Source organism: Rhinolophus sinicus, chromosome 14 (genome assembly GCF_057876585.1).
Source record: "Rhinolophus sinicus isolate RSI-liver-muscle chromosome 14, RSI-T2T, whole genome shotgun sequence".
Classification (NCBI taxonomy): Eukaryota; Metazoa; Chordata; class Mammalia; order Chiroptera; family Rhinolophidae; genus Rhinolophus; species Rhinolophus sinicus.
In genome coordinates this window covers 16,180,136-16,200,224 of record NC_142514.1, presented here as the reverse complement: position 1 = coordinate 16,200,224, position 20,089 = coordinate 16,180,136, and the positions used below count along the sequence as shown (strand labels likewise).

Genomic DNA, 20,089 nt, shown 5'->3' with positions numbered 1-20,089 from the left:
GTACAGAGTTCCAAGAGACTCAGAGATTTGAATGTGGCCTCCCAGGTCATTGTGAAGGTTTATTTGTCAAGGTAGCAGAATAGGCTGTATTTTATCTAACGTTTTAGGAAGTGCATTTATAACTTTTCAAGTATGCTTCCATTTATACTCTTGCCACATTCCCACAAATATTGGGAAATGGGGCAAGAGTATACTTGTCTGCTTGGCAAGTTGCTTAGCTTCTCTAAGCCTCACATCTGTCGTATATAAAATGGGAATAATAAGAGTACCTACTTTGTAGGGGTTTATTATAAGGGTAATATGAGATAGTGCATGAAAAAGTGTTTGGAACAACATCTGTTGGATAGGAAAAGGTTCAAGTGTCTATTATTATTGTCAAGAGCAAGACTTTTGGCTCAGCGCCCCCGTCTGGTTGGATGGGAAACTGCAATTGCTCAGGAGGCTGGATTTGGAAGAAACCAGCCTTTACAAGGTAGTTCAGCTCTGATTTGGGAATAATGCTGTTTTTGCCTCTGCTTACTGCTTACTCTTGCACTGTGTTGCAGGGATGTCTGAGCACAAATTCTCACTGACTTCTACGACTACTCTGGGGGCAGCTAGGAAAAGCTTCCAGTGTTTTTCTTTCTCTTACTCCCAGACTCTATCTGCAAACATTTCGGTAGCTCAACAACTGATGAATTTGTATCCGTTTTCCCTTGTCTCCTGTCTCAATTAGGCTGGAAGAAACTAACTGGTTTTTTTGTTACTTTTGAATGCTTCTTTGTGGCAAATTGAGAGTATAGTAACAATAATAGCTAACAAGCATATGGCACTAATAATGTGCCAAGCACTGTCTCAAGGGCTTTACTTCTGTTATTTTTTAATCTTTATAATTACAGGTGTCCTATTATTAGCTTCATTCTAAATGAGACAACTGGGGCACATACTCGCTAAACAACTTGCCCAAGGTCACACGGTTAGTAGTGGAACTAGGATTTGAAACCAGGCAGTGGGCTTCCAGAGCCTGTGTTCTTAACCACATTGAGCCTTCTCCAAATATTAGGTAACATTTATTGAGTGCTTACTGTGTGCCACGCTGAGACCCCAGAGCTCAGGCTCACCACCAGGCTGCACTTACCAGCTGGGTTACCACAGACAAGGCGTTTTCCTGAGAGCTCCAGTTACAACAGTCCTTTACTAAACGCCCGTTCTGTGTTGGGTACTTCACCTCATTCATCACCAACGTCCTGGCTAATACGTCCTGAGCTCTTTTTATGTGCCAGGCACTGTTCTAAGCACTTTACCCTTCTCACTCATTCAATCATTATATGATAGTTCTGCAAGGTTGATCCATTTTCCTCATTTTTGGAGGAAGAAACAGAGACCGAGAGGTTAAGTGACTTGCTCAAGGGCACCCATCTAGAAAGTGTGGGATTCGAGGCCGGGGGACCGTGGGGCCTCCCTGAGAGCCCAGGCGTCCATGATTGCCTTTGGAGTCTTTGGTGCTGTGAGCAAATATTTCCAGTTCTATGCAGCCAGGCATATGGATGAACGGGACTTTCCTGTCCTCTTGAATTTAGAGGCAGCCCAGGAAACATGACAGAAATGATGGGTGTTAGCAGCCACTCAGTAGTCTTCATTTGTCTTGAAACTCTTAGAAGCACAGGGATAGTGCCTCCCTTAGCCTGGGTCCCTGCATGAGGATGACATAAAGCAGAGCCCATCAGGAGTGAGAAACAAACGTTGTTTTGAGCCACTGAGATCTGGCAGCTGTGACTGCAACATACCCAAGTCCAGGGCTCGTCAGACTCAGCACTGCTGACATTTTGGGCCAGATAATTCTTTGCTGTGGGGGCTGGCCTTTTGCAGTTTGGAATGTTCAATATTTTTGTGCCAAGTGTCTTTTGAGGGGTAAAGTCACCTCTAGTTGAGCACTACTGCCCTAGCCTGGCCTCATTAGTGTGATTACCCTGCCAGCCCCAAATAAACCCCATGTAGGCATGACTTCTTTGTTTTAATATGCTTTTAGATTCTGCTAATATTTAGGAAAGTCACATCAATATTCATAAATAAGATTGGTCCATAATATTTTATGGAGTCGCGGAGTCGAACCGGCAACCTTATGGTTGAGAGCCCACTGGCCCATGTGGGAATCGAACCGGCAGCATTCGGCATTAGGAGCACGGAACTCCAATCGCCTGAGCCACTGGGCTAGCCCCGGGTCTGGGGCTTTCTTACAGGGGAGGTCTATGACTTTCCCTATTTATTCTATGATAATTAGTCTGTTTAGACTTGCCATCTCTATAAGGAGTCAATTTTGGTGAGATGTATTTTTCTGGAAAACTATTCAGTTCATATATAGGTTTTCTAATATATTGCATATAGTTGTGGCACAGGGTTTAGAAACTCTAGGACATTTTACATGGAAATCTAGATTTCTCTTTTCTTTAAAACTCAGATGAGGCAACACTGGGCCCTGCCTTCCCCCCTGGAAACAGGTGGAACTGTGTAAATATTAGATTGGTGCAAAAGTAACTGCGGTTTAAAAGGTTAAAAATAATTGCAAAAACCGCAACTACTTTTGCACCAACCTACTCTCTCTCATTTTCCTTGTTTCCACCACTCCCCACTCTTACAAACTCCTGGTATTTGAGTTTGTGGCCCCTGAGTTGAGAAGAAATCAGCTAGAGTCTACCTTTGTGGTGTTTGTTAGGGATGAGTGTCAGGGACCTGGACAGAGGAATACAAAACTAAAAAGTTGCACTAACCCTGTCTGGGCAGTAGGAGCTGAGATTCCAGTTACCAGGAAGGACGTGCTGACCTCCAAATAGTGCTTAGCTTGTGACCCTAACGCTTCAATACCCATCGATAGGAAAGAAAAATTTTCCTTTTGTCCTACATTGAGATGGAGTGAGGAATGACACTAAAATGCACCAAGCTCCCCTTTGCACTGAATCCTTACAAGAATTCCTGTGGGGTGCCGCTATTACCACCATTGTACAGATGAGGAGAATGAGGCCCCGACAGGTGCCACAAAGCCAGAGTGGGGGGAGTCAGGATTTGAACCTGGATCTGACTCATGCCAAAGCTCACACGTGTTTTTGTTTGTTTTTTTGAGGGCGCAGCTCACAGTGGCCCACGCGGGATCGAACCAGCAACCTTGGTGCTACCAGCACCACGCTCTAACCGACGGAGCTAACTGGCCACCCCTCGTGCATTGTTTTTGCACTACACTAGGCATTCCCAAACCAGGCTGCTCCCCACTTGCATCGGGGGAGGCCTATAAGAAAGTACCCGTTTCCAGATCCTACCTTTGCCCTCTTTGAACAGGCTTCTACAGTGGGGCCCAGAAATCTGTTACTTTAAACCATGATTTGTGCAGCTGTTTGATTCCTGTCTCCCCTACTAGATGAAAGCTCCATAAAGGCAGGAGCCATGTCTGTCTTATTCAGTGACAGAGTGGGGGCCACACAAGTATTTGCTGTGGGAATGAATGCAAGCTTCCCAGCCCTGACCCAAGGGCCAGCTGTGAAGAGCTTTTCAACTATTTGTAACAAACCCTCTGAAGCAGTTCTCAAACTTTAAGAATTACGTGGGTTGCTATTTTTGGGGGGAGGGGGCGCCCAGCCCTAGAGATTCTATGCTTGAGAAACACAGTTCTAGCTATGTCAAGTATTGAAGATTTTCCTCTGAAGATTTTGAAAGGGGTTGAAGACAGTGGGCATCAAGGAAATTGGCGGGCTTGTGAAGACAGAAGGCCTGTTTCACCATGTAGCCACTAGTCGGGGAGCGACTCAAGCAGATGGCGGAACCCTAGTGGAGACCCTGTGAAGGAGGTAGCCAGGTGGAGGTTTCTTCTGGGCATCAGTTATGTGCAGCAGAGAAGGAAATCGTTCTTAGAAACGCGTAGGGCCTTGGCTCCGGCATCTTTTTGCATTGGAGTCAGCTTTGCTGCAGAGCCTAGCATTGGATGCGTGTGTGTATGAAATGGTTAAATGCGAGTGAGAATGTGCTTGGGAGTCAGGCCCAGGCACAGCACCACTGCTCGCTGATTATGTGACCTTGGGCAAGTTCTTAATTTCTCTGTGCTTTTCTCATTTTTAAAATGGGGCTGTGACACCTACCTTGTAGGGTCATTGGGATAAGTGAGACAATGTATTTGAGACAGAGGGCTGCCTGGCACATAGTAAGTGCATAACCTGTGGGGTCCATTACTCTTACCTGACTGTAAGCGCCAGACTTGATTGTGTTACTGTCTATTCCAGGGTCTCACACAGGTCCTGGCTCAGCAAATGGTGAATTAATGAATAAGGGACAAAGGGCTAACTTAAAATTCTGGGTGAAGCCATCTGTCAGACAGCATGTTCCATTATTAACGTCAATGCATAGTCATTTCTAAGTGAGAATTAGATCCAGTAAAGAATTGGGAAAAATAAATCCAGACCGTACACCAAGAACGCCCGCTTTAGGAGAGAAGGGGTAATAAAACCGTGTTGCTATGTGTTTAGGTTTGAGGTAAGATCCGACCCACTCGATGTGATGTCTGCAGGGGCGGAAGCCAAGCTCTTGGCTCTATTAGCAAATGCTGAAACTCCAGCTGCTCAGCCAGGGCCCACACAGCAAGTTCTCATTAATTCCTGTTGACAAGACCTTTCTGTGTAAGTGTTCATTACCCTCTCATTAGGAAGCCAATGTAAGACTGAGGAGACCCTACCAGTGTCTTTCACACCCCCCAAGAAGTGACAAAAGTGACTTTGCAGTCAAAGAATGTGGGTTTCAAATCCTTTCCTTTGCTACTTACTACCTCTGCGGCTCTGACTGTTATTTCACCCTCTGAGCCTCAGCTTCTAACTGTAAAATGGGGCTAACAGCTCGGTCCCAGGGTTCCAAGTGTAGCAGAGGACAGTGCCTCGTCCCTCCCTTTGCTCACAGGGCTCTTTCCCCTTTTCCAGTCCTGCTCTGCTACAGACAAAAATCCACCATCCTTTAGGGCCAGCCCAAGGACTCAGAGCTCTACCTCACAGCCTAGGAACCAGACATTTTGTTACCGACTTCCATTCTCTGACACAGGAAGGGAGAAAGGAAGAAAGACAACAGTATATGGGATTTTTGTTTGTTTTTTTATTTAGACATGGAATTTTTCTTCCTTTTCATATAACTTATCTAATTAAAATATTCATCTTGGTAGTTACCACAAAAAAGTAACATAGAAAATTGTATTTACATTTTGGGACCAAAATACAAATGAAGAGCAGGACGATACCTTGCTCCTTTCCCTCCCCCTTCCCGGAAAGAAAGAGAAAGCCCCAAAGAAACTGCTCATTACACCAACAATCACAAAGGGTTAATTTGTAATTTGGTGATTTGTATGTAGTGTAGCACAGAAAAAAAAAATTGCACAAGTTTTCACAAATGAGACCAAAGGTTCGACATCCTGCATCTGTTCTGCAGCCATTTCTATGACCTAGGTGAGAGGGTTGGTTAGAAATTCGGCTTTTCCTCTACCCTCCTTTCTCTTCTCACCAAGTCCCACCCTGATGCAGACACTCTTGGAGGGAGAGGGGGAGTCCTGGCTCTGTGCAATCAGGGTGATCAAAAGTCCTTATGGTACTGATGTTGGGATGAACAAACACGTGTCTTTTTCTCCCTCCCTGCTTGAAGATGCCTAATAAAGGAAACTAAATCATACACAACTGAATCTGAAATATGAAAAACTGGTTTCAATGACAAAGACTTGAACACACAGCTAGGAGACAAGTTCAAGGTCGTGGATACTTCGAGGAAGCTATTCTAGGCAATAGATACCTGGCACCTGACCCAGATGCTCATTTGGTTTTAGGTAAGAGGCTTCCTAATATCAGAGTTGGGTGAGCAGGCTAGGTAGGGGGTAGGCTTGGAATGGTAATACAAATAATCAAGAGAAGTAATGCTTTATCCAATTAAAAAATACAGCAAATTAAAACACAGCAATACTTATATGTCCGGTCGCGGCAGGCACCCCCAGAGAAACGCTCACTGAACAGGGCAGCTCTTGCTGCACAGACTTCCTGCACTGCTCCGGGACTTGCAGTTACCTCACTGAGGCCTCGAGGCTGGTTAAAAACTGTGGGCTCCATATTCTGGGCTCTGAGTGAGCTTGTGCAGGGGCCTGACCGCCACGCTCCTCAGGCCGTCACACTAATCACGCCCTCAGTCTACTTATCAGGTTTTCATCAGGACGGGCACCTACTTCCACCTGGGTCACAGCCAGGTGGGTTCCTACTAGATCAGTGCTCTTCACAGCCAAGAAGGGCACGGATACTGTCGTCCGAGTTCTCAGCTTGCTTCTACGTCCACTCGCAAGTGAGCGCCTCCCTTCCCAAACCAGATGCATGCCTTGCAGCTCTCCCCCATCCCGACGCCACAGCTCACACACTTGCATAACCTTGGCCCTTCCCTCCCAATTCTGGCTTTAAAAAGCTTCAGCTGCAAAGTTCTCTACAAAACATAGCAAATTGTTGTGCTCTTCCAGTCACATGATCTTACCTTTTAAAGGAAGCAAAAACAAAACCAATTTCCAACATAGCATTACAACTTTTAAAATCATTCACTTCTAGTAGTAATTCACAGGGATCAAGAGATTAAAGTGCTGGCTTTTAAAACTCTGAAGTTGTATGGTGGGGGGCGCTACCAAAAGCCCTGCCAGGTATTTGTGGTTTTTCCCCCATGCTAGTGGGAGAAGGAAAAATAGGGGAGGAGAAAAAAACCCTCAAGTTTTGAATCAGAAACTGGAAATTGTAAAAATGCTGGGTTTCTGTGCAAATTGATCTCCCAAGGTTCTGTGTCCTCTAGTGAGTCTCAAAAAAAAAGGGGGGGGGAGGAAGACTGGCAAAAAGGGTGGGGAAAGACTCTAGACCTTTACAAATAACTTCCCTTAATAAATACAATTTAATGAGTAAGAAAGAGATGCACCTGCACAGGGACGCAAAGCGACACTGAGCAGGGTCTCAGAGGTGAGGGGTCTAACCTGAACACTTCTGTCTGCACGCTGAGGTTCCCCTCTAGGACAGGCAGCCCAGGCCCCACTCCATGCCCTCCATGGGGCAGGCAGCACGCAGGCCCCGGGGATGCCCAGTCCTCTCTCTGGACCAGAGTCCACTCAGGAGAGGTGAACTGGGACGGGAATGGCTTTCACTAGGCTTCTGTCTAACAAAGGACCCTAAAAATAACAGGCTAAGTGTGTGGTAGAGGACAAAAACAAAAACAAAAAAACCTGGGGGTAATATAAATACAATCTGGGGGCAATATTTATTAATTAAAACTATGTCTTATAGTTTACAAAGAAGCTAATTAACAACAAAAGTATAATTGACCTTAAAATCCTCAGTGAGACTGAGGCTTCACATCTTCTCCAGAATTCTGAAGTGTTCTCCAGGCAGGGAGGCAGTGGCTGAGGCTCACAGCTTCACAGGTGCAACACCTGCAAACTGCAGGATTCAGAGACCAGAGGTTCCACAAAGCAAAAGATTCTGGTCTCCTTTGGAAGTTCCATTCCCCAACCCCCACTGTCCTTGTATTCCTCACCCCCAAATTCTATCCCCAAGGCAAGTCCTCAGTTTATCGTCGGGAGAATCTGTTCTTGAAAGCTTTAATCGTCTTAGCCATCATTGGGGCAATTTCTGTGAAAAGAGAAATACGGCCGTTGTTTCAGATCTGTGGCAGTTTAGAAACACACCACTAGTGGTTTACTCAAAGCCAAGGTCTTGCCACATTCTTGGCTCTGCACCCCCAGACAAATGGATGGAAGCAGCAGTGGTCTGCTAACACCACAGTAAAAGCGGCAGCACACAGCTAATACGTGCTGAGCCCCTGCCAGGCCTGGAACAATGACTAGCTCTAATTCTAACAACCTCACCACGACTCAGAGGCCAGCCAACTTGCCCCTGGTTGAACAGTAAGTGGCGGAACCGGAACTCAATCCTTGCCAGACTCTAAAGGCCATGCTGAGCCATAACTGAACTCCGCCTCACCAATATCCAAACCAGCAAAAAGCACCCCTCTTCCTACCCCCGTCTCTCCAGGGTAGCAACAGGTCTCAGACGACCTAAATACAAATACCACGGACAGAAGGAGGGCTAGCCTGCTCTCTTGACTGGTTAATCTGACCCAGCCAAAGCTTAAGCCAGGACTCTCTCTCTCCCATGGGCTCTGAAGGGAGTACAGAATCATGTTTTTCTTAAGTTAGGACTCCTCCTTAGAATATTGGGGATAGTGTCAAGATGAATGTTCACTATGATCATTATTTAAAAGGTAAATAATGTGTTCTGGAAGCCTTCACAAAAGGGGTGACATTCCATTCAATAATGAATTGATATGCGAGCTTAAAAAAAAACACACGATAAAATGTGCATTGTGCCCAAAGCAGGGAAAGAAGGCACTGATATTTAGACGTGCAAGGCGCCATACATACGCTGCACCCAATACACAAAATGTCAGTTACTCACTCTTCACAGTCGGTTTCCTAGGATCATAGCAAACAGTGCTGCTGACCACGGGCGCCAGGTGGGCACTGCTGGTGCTCGGGCCGTCATAGGCCGGCTCCTCAGGGCTGGCGTTAAAGCTGTTGCTGCTGCCAGTGCTGGAGAGAGCATGGCTGCTTCCTGTGGGGTACGGGGCTGGCTTAATCCTGGAACACAGGACAAAGCTAGTTAGTCACGAGCATGAGATATCCACCCGCAGCACCAACAGCCTGACTCGGGCCTTTCTGAGAAGACTCAGTTTTGTGGTTTGGACCAGTGAACGCTAGTACCCAGGACTCTGGTGATGGCTCTATGATGACAGTGTCAGCCCTTCAGAATGAATGATAAGCTCAACTAACTGCACTGCTTAGGTGTAAATCTGCGTGGTGAAAATGCCCACGTGACTTAAATAATGTAGTCCTCACAGTAAAGCCCATTTTGTTTAAATGGGAAAGGGAACACATAAGTATTTCCCAGAAGCCAGGCCCTGTTCTTCATTTAATCTTGACCCTTTGAGAGGCAAGAGTAATTCTCCAGCCCGCCCTGCAGTCAAGGACACTGAGGCTCAGGGAGGTCAAGTGCTGAGCTGGTCAGGTCGGCCGCCAGAACCCACTCTGCAAGGCTGTGCTTTCACCCCTCAAATGAACCGCTGCCTGCGCTTGGGCTGCCTTTTCAGGGTGAGTGGCAAGCTCTCGGACTCTCTTCCCTGAGCACGCAGAGCTCATACTTGATTTTCTCAGGCACAGCTGCTCCTCCTGTTCCAAACTTCTCCTGCCTCCTTCGAACATCACGAGGTGGCTTGGCCACCGAGTTCACAAAGGCCATCTTTGCTTGTCGGCCTGTGGGGAAATAAGGAGATTAACACCTGCCTTTCTGAGCAGAGATGCTACTGTTCCTTTAATAATCTACACTATTAAGAGATAAAGGCTTTTCCAGTACCCCCGAAGCTAAGCGTGCATCAGCCCTGAAAACTTATCTGTGGGGCATGGGTGGTAGCAGAAGAAACCCCCACCCCAGCCCCAATTCCGTACATGCAGGACATTTAGGGGCCAGAGGCCCTGCCTCCATCAGCCAGGCCCCCAAGGCCCCGCTGGGGACCAGAGCGTAGCGCTCACTGTTTGGCCAGGCCCCCCCCACCACCTTTGGGCTTATTGGCATGTGCAGATCGGATATTCTTTGTCAGCAATCGTAGCCGCTGCTCTCGCGCATCCTGAAGCCGCAGGTACATTTCCCGCCACGACTCATACTCTTCTGGCCTTTCTTCCTTAAAGTCTCGGTGACAGTGAATTTTCCATAATTGATCTGTTTCTTCAATTAATACCTAAAACCAGAACCAGGACTTCCTTTATATGTGAGCACTCTTACACATCTCTTTTTTACCCTCATCACTTAGGGGTGACCACTTTCCTAATGATTTTTGGGTCTGCATAGTAGCATTACATTAAAATACCCTAGTTCTAGAGAAAAAAAATCAAATCACTAAATTGAAAAAAAAGCTAAGCGGGAGGCACTGTACTAGCTGCTTCTGGGGGGTTGTGGAGCTAGGATACAAGACAACACAAAATTAGTTTAAGAGAAGTCTTTTCCTTTTGAAAAAGGGCAGAACCAGGCTGAAGACAAATCTGGGCATTTCCCGAGCACTGAACTGTAATGGCAAGGGGGCCCCCTAAGAAGGATGACGTGTTAAAGACACCCTTGGAATTAGAGAAACAGCTAATGCCACCAAATGAGTATGTCCCAGCATTACAAAAAGGATCTTTGGGTAGATCTGAATATCTCTAGGAGACACCCAGCTATCTGTACTCTTAAAAATTCACCAGACACCCGAGTGTCAACACAAACCTCTGTCCCCGCTCTGGATCCCAGGGGCTGTGCTGCCAGAATTCTCCCTTCACCTCTGTGACTCAGCATGCTCAAGGGAGGTGTGGGAAGTGTTTTCCTACACCCTGTGAATCCCGCCTTGATTCTAGCCCAAGAAGCCCCCTTACGATGCTCACTTACGCCAAACGCAAACCAAATATGCCCAGAACAGTGATCCGACCACTGGCTGATTCAGAGACAAAGCTTTTCTGGAGACACTAGCCAGAAAACGGCCCTCTTCCCACCCAGACAGGACACTCACGTGATTGTATTCCTCTATACGATACAACTGTTCAGGCGTACACCTCTCCAAAACAGGTTCAAGAACAGAATACGGGACGCCTCCCACTTCAAAGATTGCTGCAGAGAATCAGAGGTAGGAACGCTGAGGAGCAGCCAAGCCGCCCAGTAATCAGGTCCCAGAGCCACAACATGCCTGAGACCGAGAGTGGGGCGTGGGACTTACAGTCGATGTTGTTTTTAAGGACCCGGATGCACTGCTGGTGCAAGGTCATCATTTTGGGGAGATAGGCACACTTGGAACCGGAATACACCTGCATCTTAGAATTCATTCTCCGTCCAGTAAATCCAGCTTCTTCCTCTTCCTGGGGTGAAGAGTGTGCTACAGCGCAAGAGAAACAAGAGTAAGTTATAAAAGGCGCTCAGCTCTACAGTGACAACTCTCCTTCCACCCCACTCCTCAGCCTCCCAGTTCCCTTTCTCAAAGGCAACCAATGTTACAACTGCTTGTGTATCCTTCCAGAGATAAAAATAAACCAGTATGTACTTTATTCCCTTTTAAACAATCAATCACATACTCACTACTGTCATTGTTTTTTTCATTTGCCACATTTTAGAAATCATTCCTTGTCAGTATATAGACTTTCCACCCTTTTTACAGTTGTGTAGGATGGCACCGTGTGGATGAACCATGATTTATCTGTTAGTCTCTTGCTGGGAAGCACTTATGTGGCTTCTAATTCTTTTGCTGTTAAAACTGAACTTTTTTTAAAAAGCTCACGTAGAATATATAAAGGACCGCCAATAACAGCAGCAGCTGATTCAGTTCTATGTGGCAAAACCCGGAGCTAAGAGCTTTACCAGCATGATCACGTTTCATACACTTAACAGCCCTATGAACCAGAGCTGGGATTCAAACCCAAGACATCCAAGTCCAGAGCCTATGCGATTAGGAAATGGACCAAAATCTGATGACAGATCATGAATGAATTATTTCAATCTTTTTTTCCATTAAAAAAAACAACAGATACAGAAAATTACCTTTTCGCTTTGGTTGGAAGGGCAGCAATTCGAGGGAAGGAAGTGGCCGGTAATTGGCCTGTAGCATAGGTAAGGGGAGGTCTGGCAACACTGGCAATGCTTCAGTGGGGACCTGCAGGGACGAAACCAGGGACTGGAGAGCCCTTTTCTACACACACACAGCCTCCCATCCTCCAGCCCGTTCCCAGCAGGTAGACTAGGCGGCAAAGGCACAGGCTGGAGGAGGGGCGCCAGTCACGTCTGCCACAACCTACAACCTAGGTCAGGAAGTACGCAGAGATGGACTGCTCAGCAAATACTTTTCCCGGGTACTCCCGGCCCTGGCTGCTAGAGGGGCCTGGAGGAAATTACTTCAAACTGAAATTCAACAGGCCACATAAAAGGCAGCAAAGCAAAACAGCAGCAGGGTGGATCCTGGGGGCTTCGCAGAGCCCAATGCGCTCAAGGGGGCGCCACCAAGGGGCCGAAGGGGTTACCTTTCTCAGCTTGGCTGAATCGGCTCCGGCAGGCTGAAGCTTCTCTGACTTGTTTTCGGTCACCTTAGGTGATTTCTGAACTAAGTCCAAGGTTTTACTAGTGAATTTCAGATCTTTTTTTTTAAGTCCTTTTTCTCCAACGGTCGCAGCTGAGGTTTTCACAATCTTTTTCTTTTTCTTGCGGGGCTGGTCATAGCTGAGGTATGACTCAAAAGACATGGTGGGCTGCTCGAATTCATCGTCCATATCGGCCTCCTCAACTTTGGGGAGGGAGCCCACTGACTTCCTATCTGAATGGGGAGTTTTCATTTTCCTTTCTTGAGTCTTTAAGTTGTTAGAAACCTTCTCTTTCGCCTTGGACAGCAGGTCTCCTGCCCCCTTTCCTACGTCTAAGCTGTCTAGACTTTGCTTGTTTTTGTCTGATTTGGTTTTCTCTGAGTCTTTGTGCTTTTGCTTTCTAAGGTGGTTGTCCGAAGCAATTTCCAAGGGGGATAAAAACTTCTTGGTACTGCCCTCTCGTTCCTTCTCTTTCTTGACACCACTAGAGGGTGGTTTCTCCTTTGTGCCATCCCCCGAGACAGGCCTCCGGTTTTCCTCTTTGGAGACGGCCTTGTGGGATTTCTCTCTGCTCAAAGACAACTTCTCATCTGCCCTGGCATCCACTGGACGTTTTTCTTTATGGGAAGACCTGTGCTCCTTGTTCTGACTCCCAGCCCCTTTCCCCTGGGGCTCACCGGACTGTCGTTCCTGACTGAAGCCCAGTCTGTCCTGAAAGGCATTACTGGGGCCTTTTCCAGGCTTCTGGTGTGGGACAAAGGGCTCGTGGTCCTCCTCCGGGGACCTGCAACGGTCCACCAACATCTGATGAGGGCTGGCAGACGACGGAGGGGACTGAACATGGCCGTAATCGGAAGATTCATGGTCTGAAGAGTAAATTGGTGAAACCCTGTGGCCCCTCTTTCTCTCGTCTCTCCTCTCCTGACTGTGAGACGCTTTGTGAGGTCTCTCGAGCTCTGCGAGTTTTCTGTGTTTCTTCTGTCTGTGGTCAGGACTGTACGGCTGGCTGCCGGAGGCTTTCCAGTTTTCTTGGTAGTCTGCGTCCTCCTCCTTCTGACCAGCATCCTTGGGGCGCTTTCGGGAATTGCTCTTCTCAAAGTCCTGTTCATCAGGCTCTGTGTTTCTAAATAAAAGAAAAAGCCGATAAAGCAGTTACAAATCTCAGTGTGATTCTTGTTCAGAGGACAAAGTCACAGAACCCGAGCTCACAAAAGAGCTGGAGAGAATGCAGAGTTAGAAACGAGGTCTTGGGAAGAAGGTAAATGTGTCCTGTTCCAAGACACTCAACTAAGTTTTAAAACTGGGAAAACTCAAATATTCAATAAATGGAAAATGACAAGCTTAACAGGATACAAAGACGATCAAATTGTCTTATAGAAACATGAAAATGCTTAAAAATTTTCTCAACATGGGGACATATTTAAGCTGTTACATAAAAAAGAGGCTGTTCTATACAGTTTGTTCACAACGATATAAAAAACCTTTTAAGAAAAGGTTAGAAAGAAACACACCAAAACGTTAATAATACTTACCTTTGGATGGTAGAATTACAAGAAATTTTGATTCTTATTTCTATTTTTAAATATTTTCTAATATTCTATAATGATCATGGATTATTTTTATAATCGAGACAAAATAAATATTTTAAAGAAGAAGACAGAGAAGGAAGAATAAAGAAAATCTTTTCTGTCTTAAACACTCCAAATGTCAGATTTAACCATGAAATTGAAAAAACCTACAGAGTAATTAATGTTCTTACCGTTCCACAGGAACCAACTTTTTCCACTGGGCCACGAGGTCCCTGGCAAAGCTTCCAACGTGCTCGTGTTTTCGTAAGCTATTTACTGTTTTTCCAACACCGGTCTCCTATAAATTTGACAAAGGAATCGTTGGAGGGCTGTGGAAACAGGCTCACAATTTTCAAAGAAATCAGCCTCCTGCTAGCCAACAAACCAATACTTCCTTCCTAAAATATACCCTCAAGTCTCAGTACAAAGTTACTTTGTTTCTATACCCTACACCTCTAATGACACACAGTAGCAAAGCACACCAGATTCAGAAGAGGAAAATACTGAATTAGAACACCTCTGGAACTTTACAATAACCAGAGTGACCACGGCAGGTATCAGGCACTGAGCGAAGTAAGAGCTTTGCGCACAGTATCGGAATCAATCCTTACAACACTGTGAGGCAGGAATCTGCCCCATTTTACAAAGAAGGAACAGCCTAAGGTCACCAGAACTTGGATTTGACACCAGGACTAGTCGATGCCAAAGCCAATGTTCTTTTCATTTCTAGAAAAAAGTTCTGAGATACAATTCACGTAACATAAAATTCATCACCATTTTAACCATTTAAAAGTTCAGTGGTTTCCAGAACACTCACAATACTGTACAACCATCACCCCTATCTAATTCTAGAACATTTCCATCACCCTAGAAAAAAACCTGTTTCTCCCAACTGCTCCCCACCCCCACCCCTTGACAACCACTAATCTACTTTCTGTCTGGGGATCTGCCTATTCTGGACATTTCATATAAATGGAATCATTCAATATATGGCCGTGTGTCTGGTTTCTTTCACATCCAAAGCCCATGCGTGCTCTTTATCTTCCTGTACATTCTCTCCCAGTGGGAAGGGGATGGGATATAGTTTTATATAATACCTAAAGTTACACAGTTCTTACCGCAAGAATGTCTACTGTAATAGGCAAAGTGGAGAGTTTCTTCAAATATTTCAATAGCTGCAGAGAGAATAAAATAAACATTAATTCCTATAAGTTCACTGAAACAAATGAGAATAATATCTGGTGGATAAATACTTACTCAGAGCTAGGTGTTATACAATAATAAGTACGGTTATTATCCCTATTTCACAAGTGTGAAAACAGGCTCAGAAAAGGTAAGTTACTTGCCTCAGGATGCAAGTAGGGCAGGATTTACTCGGGTCTGTGGCTTTAGGTTCCCTGCTTTCACCCACTGTGCTACACCAAGGGGAAATGAGATTCAAAGAGAATCAAATCTACCAACTTTTAAGAAAAGTCATCAACAACTATCATTTTGCCCGTTTTGAGAGAGAATTTCTGAGAAAGGTGTCAATTTTAGGGAAGTTATTCATGGACCTGGCACAGAGGAAAGCAAAGAGAGAAGATCTCAATAGGAAAAGGGCATCATGTTTCCAGGAAGGGTCAGCAGTTGAACAAAACTGTTTTTGGGATACAACGGCGAGCCAAGACCAATTTCAAGCTGTCAGAATCAGAGCTTTGCTGTTAATGGTGAACACGAAATGTCTGGGTAGATTAGAAAAGCAATCTGGGTTTGGCCACATTTCCTTTCTGTAGTCCCTAAAACTAGGTCAAAATCAGGATAGCACTGCTGTTAAGACAGAGTTCCGGAGTCAGAGACAGTCCTCAATTTGGCTCTGTCACCTCCTTGCCAGGTGACGTTGGGCAAGTCAGGAACCTCTCTGAACCTCACTAACTTCAGCTGCAAAACAGGAACTGGATCCTGTTTCTACTTCACCAGCTGTGACGATTCACTGAGACGCTATCCTGAAGGCATGGAAAGGCCTGTATACCTATGGATTGATACTAAACTCAGAATCCATTTTGTTTGATTGTCTTTACCTGTCTGCTTATGAGATCAGTCATAAAAATAGTTATACTTGTTAAAAAAAAAAAAAAAAGATTCACTGAGACAAACCAACGTGCAGTCCTTAGCCACAGTGCCTGGAATGCTATAAAAGCTCAATAAATGTGTATTGCTAATGGTTTCATTCATCCACGGACAGATCTTTAAATGACTACTCCTGACTCTCGACCAGATAATCCTTAGCCAATTCCTACTTGCTCCATTTCTACCAAAAGTCACGACTGGCCATGCCTTTCCCAGGACATGTTTTCCTGCATGTAAACATACTACCATTTAAGGAGCACGACAAAGTAGTTCAATAGGTAACTGTGACTACCTTTACGTCAAATGTTAGATAACAAGGCCTGTTCTTTTTCCATGTGTGGCCCAGGGTATAATTAGTGTGTCTACACTGCTATTAGGTGGAGCAGCAAGTATGTTTTTCTGGTCATTCTACTTCAATATTGACTGAGTATGGTCACTAGGCACAGCAACGGGATCACAAGTGATACTATTGTTTGACTAGGAACAAACGAGGAGCCAAGTGGGCTGTCTGGGGAGTTTCGCCTTCAGAGCCGAGGGAAAATTATCCTCCACTTCAAATTTGGTCACCATCATGCAACTCAGGAGAATGTATGTGAATTTCTTGTCACCCAGGCTATGGGTACAAAGATAATGCCAATTCCTTTCCTAAAGGAAATTTCAGAATCATTGAAAAGGTTAAAAACAGGCTGTCACCCCTACTGTCATTCCCTGGAAGGCATTGATGTACCATCTACTATGTCGGCTACTCTGCTAAGTTCTCCCGCGCTACCGCATTTCATCCTCACTGACCACCTCTATAAAGTGGGTATTATTCGCCCTGTTTTACAGTTATTGAAACCGAGCTCGGTGAGGTGAGATAACCTGCCTCACGAGCTGGTAAGTCAATTGTGTCTGCCACAGCATGTACTGCAAGGCCAGGAGACACATCCAACCTAACACTGTCCTGAGAAACTAGGAAGAGAAAGGGAGCTGTAGCTCACGTGCCTCTCAGCATACCCCAAAGCCACAGAGTATTCCGTTGTTAGACAGTCTAGAGGCCACAGTGTGAAGGAGATCTCCACGGGGACAAAGGATCCTCAGGACCTCTACGAAGCCAACATTAAGGATGGAGCCTGAAGTCACTTTGAAAATGTCAAAGCCTAGCACTAACCGGAGGAGTAAATGCTGCCTTTCTGCTTTGCTTTGGATTAGTCAGGGCGACTTAAAAGCAGACAAAATGAAAACCCTGGAGATTTTCAAAATGATTTCGCTCAACATAAGATAAAAAGGGCTTCAGAGCTTCTCTGTTTTCAATGAGGTTCAAGAAAAAACAGCAGTAACAAGGTAAGAGCACTTTGGACATCCTCAGGTAGATGGAAACTTGCTGCTATCAAACCAACAGACCAATTGTAGAGTCTGCAAGCACTGATAACAGCTCATTGAGAAATGTCAAACATTTGCACAATGCATGCTTAGGAATTTCAGTTGTCCTTTGCACACTCCTTCAACCCAAAGAGCAGAAGATGTTCATAACGTTGATCCCATTCTCCACTTGCCATCAGACTGTGTTCTGGGTAGTTTTCACATTCAAACGTAACACAGGACAGGTAACTTCACCAGCCTTGAAAATTGTTTCCAATTAAATAGTAGGAACCAAGTGACCCCGGCCTCCGCCTGGTATCTTTCCCCCAAGTAAGCCTGGGTTTCAGATGGACTTAAAGCGAAAACAGTTTCAGTTAAACACCAATGTTTAATGCCAGAAAATCCATGAACATAGGTGTGGAATCCACCCTTTGGTTAATGATGGTTTGAAATCAGGATTTAGTTGCAAATTCAATACTCCTATATAATCATCTTGCAATTTCAAGAACAACCTGTGGGAGCTTGTTGGGTTAACAGAGGTTGAGATGGCCAGCGTGCCAGCTTGCAGTTTTCTCCCTGCAGTTAGCTCATTTCTGAATGCCAACTACTGTGCCCTTTGCAGCAATGATCTCCCAACATTTTCTCATCGTCTTAATGCTCACTTCATAATGCAAAGCTGGAAGTTCAGGGTGATTTTTCTATCTGGGAAGAGAAAGCCTAAATACTCACAAAAAATACTAATAGTTCAAGCAGGATGAGAAGGCAAACAAACATTTTTTCCAATTTGAAATGTCATGCACATCAACTACTAGAAAAGCTACTTCAAATTTTAAATCCTAATGGAAGAATGACTGTGGCTACAACATGGTGCATTCTTTTCAACCTGAAAACAAGACGAAATTAGGGCTGGGGGTGGATTTACATAATACTGTTTTCAGGTTTTAAAGATCAGTTACAAACCTACGGTGTTTAGGAAAACAAACTCGTATTCAGAAATAATGACCATTTATTAGCTGTCCACAAAGGGTTACTGTAAAAAGAAACTTGTAAATATGCTTGGCCACTAGGTAATGAAGCCGCAATAGAAAATATAACACAAAACAATTGAAAGCATTTAAGTTTTCAGATGGAAAACTAAAATGGCTTCCTAAAGAAGTGGACCTTTGAGCTAGGTATGAATGAGAAGAGTTAAAAAGTGGCCTGATGGTGAGATGCTGTGTGCAGCTTTTAGAAATGGTGGGGGGAAAATCTCACCTGTGACAAGCAGGGGACAAGGTGAAGAGAAAGGGGCCCTTCCAGAAAACTGTGAAGAGTGATGATTAGGATCTACTGTGCAGTTCCCATGAGCCCGATTCTTCTGCCTTTTAGTTCAGTCTTCGGAATAAGCGGGTGAGGAAACAGGTTCATGCCCCCTTGGTCCATGGCTGGTAAGTGGATTAGAACCCCACTCTCACCACCACTTTATCTTAACTGCCTCCTCGATTATTTCCTTTTCTCAAAAGGCACTCGGGGGCTCAGCGATCCCACTCTTAAACTGTACATGCTCGCTAGAATGATGACAGCGAATGTCAGACACCTTGGGTGTTTGCATCTGTGTATTTCAATTGAAAAACATCTAACATCCACCCCTCTCCCAGACACCAATAAGCGGGGTAACAAAAAGTCGGAGAGAGGGAAGAACGCATTTAACTTAAAACAGTTTAGAAACCAAAACTAGCTGAGTACAATTAAAAACGGTTACAAATCACTCGCTGCAAAATGAGAAACGGGTAGTTCTTAGCTTTCTTTCAAAGCCAGAAGGAAATCTACCTGCAACTGCTAACCTCTCTGTTTCCCCCTAACTACAACCTCAGTTTTTGGGCGTATTTTTGGGCACAGCTAGGTGACGTGCGTGAGGCTTATTTTGTCTTGTTTTGAACGGGAATTACTGAGAAAGCAAAAAGGTCCATGTTCTAACATCAAGCCGGAAAGCAATAAAAACGTCTCTTAGAGACGCAGGACCACACACCGAGTCTAGACTCCATCATGCACAGGCAGAATCACCTCCTCCCCGCGAACAAACATCAAAAGACACTAAGAAATCAGAAACACTTCACAGGGAGAGGCGGAGAGGGCCGGAGTTAACTCCAGGCGAGCTCTCCCGACAGGAAACAGCTGGCCCCAAACGCCCAGCGAGGCTCCTGGAGCCAGGTCGGCACGCGGTGCCCGCACAGAGCGCGCCCCTGCCCGCCGAGAGCCCGCGGGAGCCCAGGCCCGGGCCCCGGGCGCAGGGAGGCCCCGGGCCACCGAGGCTCGACGTGCGGGGTCCCACCGCCTGGGCCGCGGCCAATGGACGCGGACTCCCCGACGCCGGGCTGCGAGCGCAGCGGGCCTGGCTCCGGGTCCGAGCCCCGCGGCCCCGGGAGGCCGGGAGGGGGCCGCGCCCGGGCCCGCGACCGTTACGGGGCCGCGCCGCGCCCAACGTCCGCCTCGCCCCCCGCTGCCCACTCGCTCACCTTCTTCGGGTCCGGGTTCGCCGTCAGGCGCGCCTGCAGCTTCTCCACAACTTGGAGCGCCGACTCCGCCGCCATCGCTGTCACTGGCGCGGCCTCCTCGCCGGAACTGGGCTCGCGTCGCGTCCTCGGGCCGCAGCTCCGCCCTCCGTGCATCCCCGGCGGAGACGGAAGCGCGACTGGCCCCTTCCGGGCCTCGGCGGGATGGGGGAGCGCGGGGCGCGGGGCGCGGGGACCGGGCGGCTCCAGGCCCCGCCCCCAGGGTGGGGGACCCGGTCCCCAGTGCCGCTCGGCGGCCGCGCGCACCGAGAGAGGCCCGCTTGGTCCCGGCGCGCTGGCCCCGCGCTGGCCACTCCCGGGCCTTCTGGCCCTTGGTGTGCGGAGCCAAAGCCTGGAAGACCTCTCCGGTGTCTACGGTAGTCAGGACGGAA

The 20,089-nt window shown here is 46.5% G+C and overlaps 1 protein-coding gene across 1 annotated transcript; it reads right to left on the bottom strand.

The window, feature by feature from the left end:
• Positions 1 to 5,080: 5,080 nt before the first annotated feature.
• ELOA (elongin A) lies at positions 5,081 to 19,854 on the bottom strand. The gene is made up of 11 exons (XM_088790500.1): positions 19,662 to 19,854; positions 14,838 to 14,894; positions 13,911 to 14,017; positions 12,095 to 13,274; positions 11,619 to 11,730; positions 10,804 to 10,959; positions 10,600 to 10,697; positions 9,618 to 9,798; positions 9,205 to 9,316; positions 8,463 to 8,644; positions 5,081 to 7,637 (listed from the first exon to the last, which is right to left on the bottom strand). Exons 1-11 carry the CDS (start codon positions 19,812 to 19,814, stop codon positions 7,576 to 7,578), a joined length of 2,400 nt encoding a protein of 799 aa, XP_088646626.1. The 5' UTR covers positions 19,815 to 19,854; the 3' UTR covers positions 5,081 to 7,575.
• Positions 19,855 to 20,089: the final 235 nt, after the last annotated feature.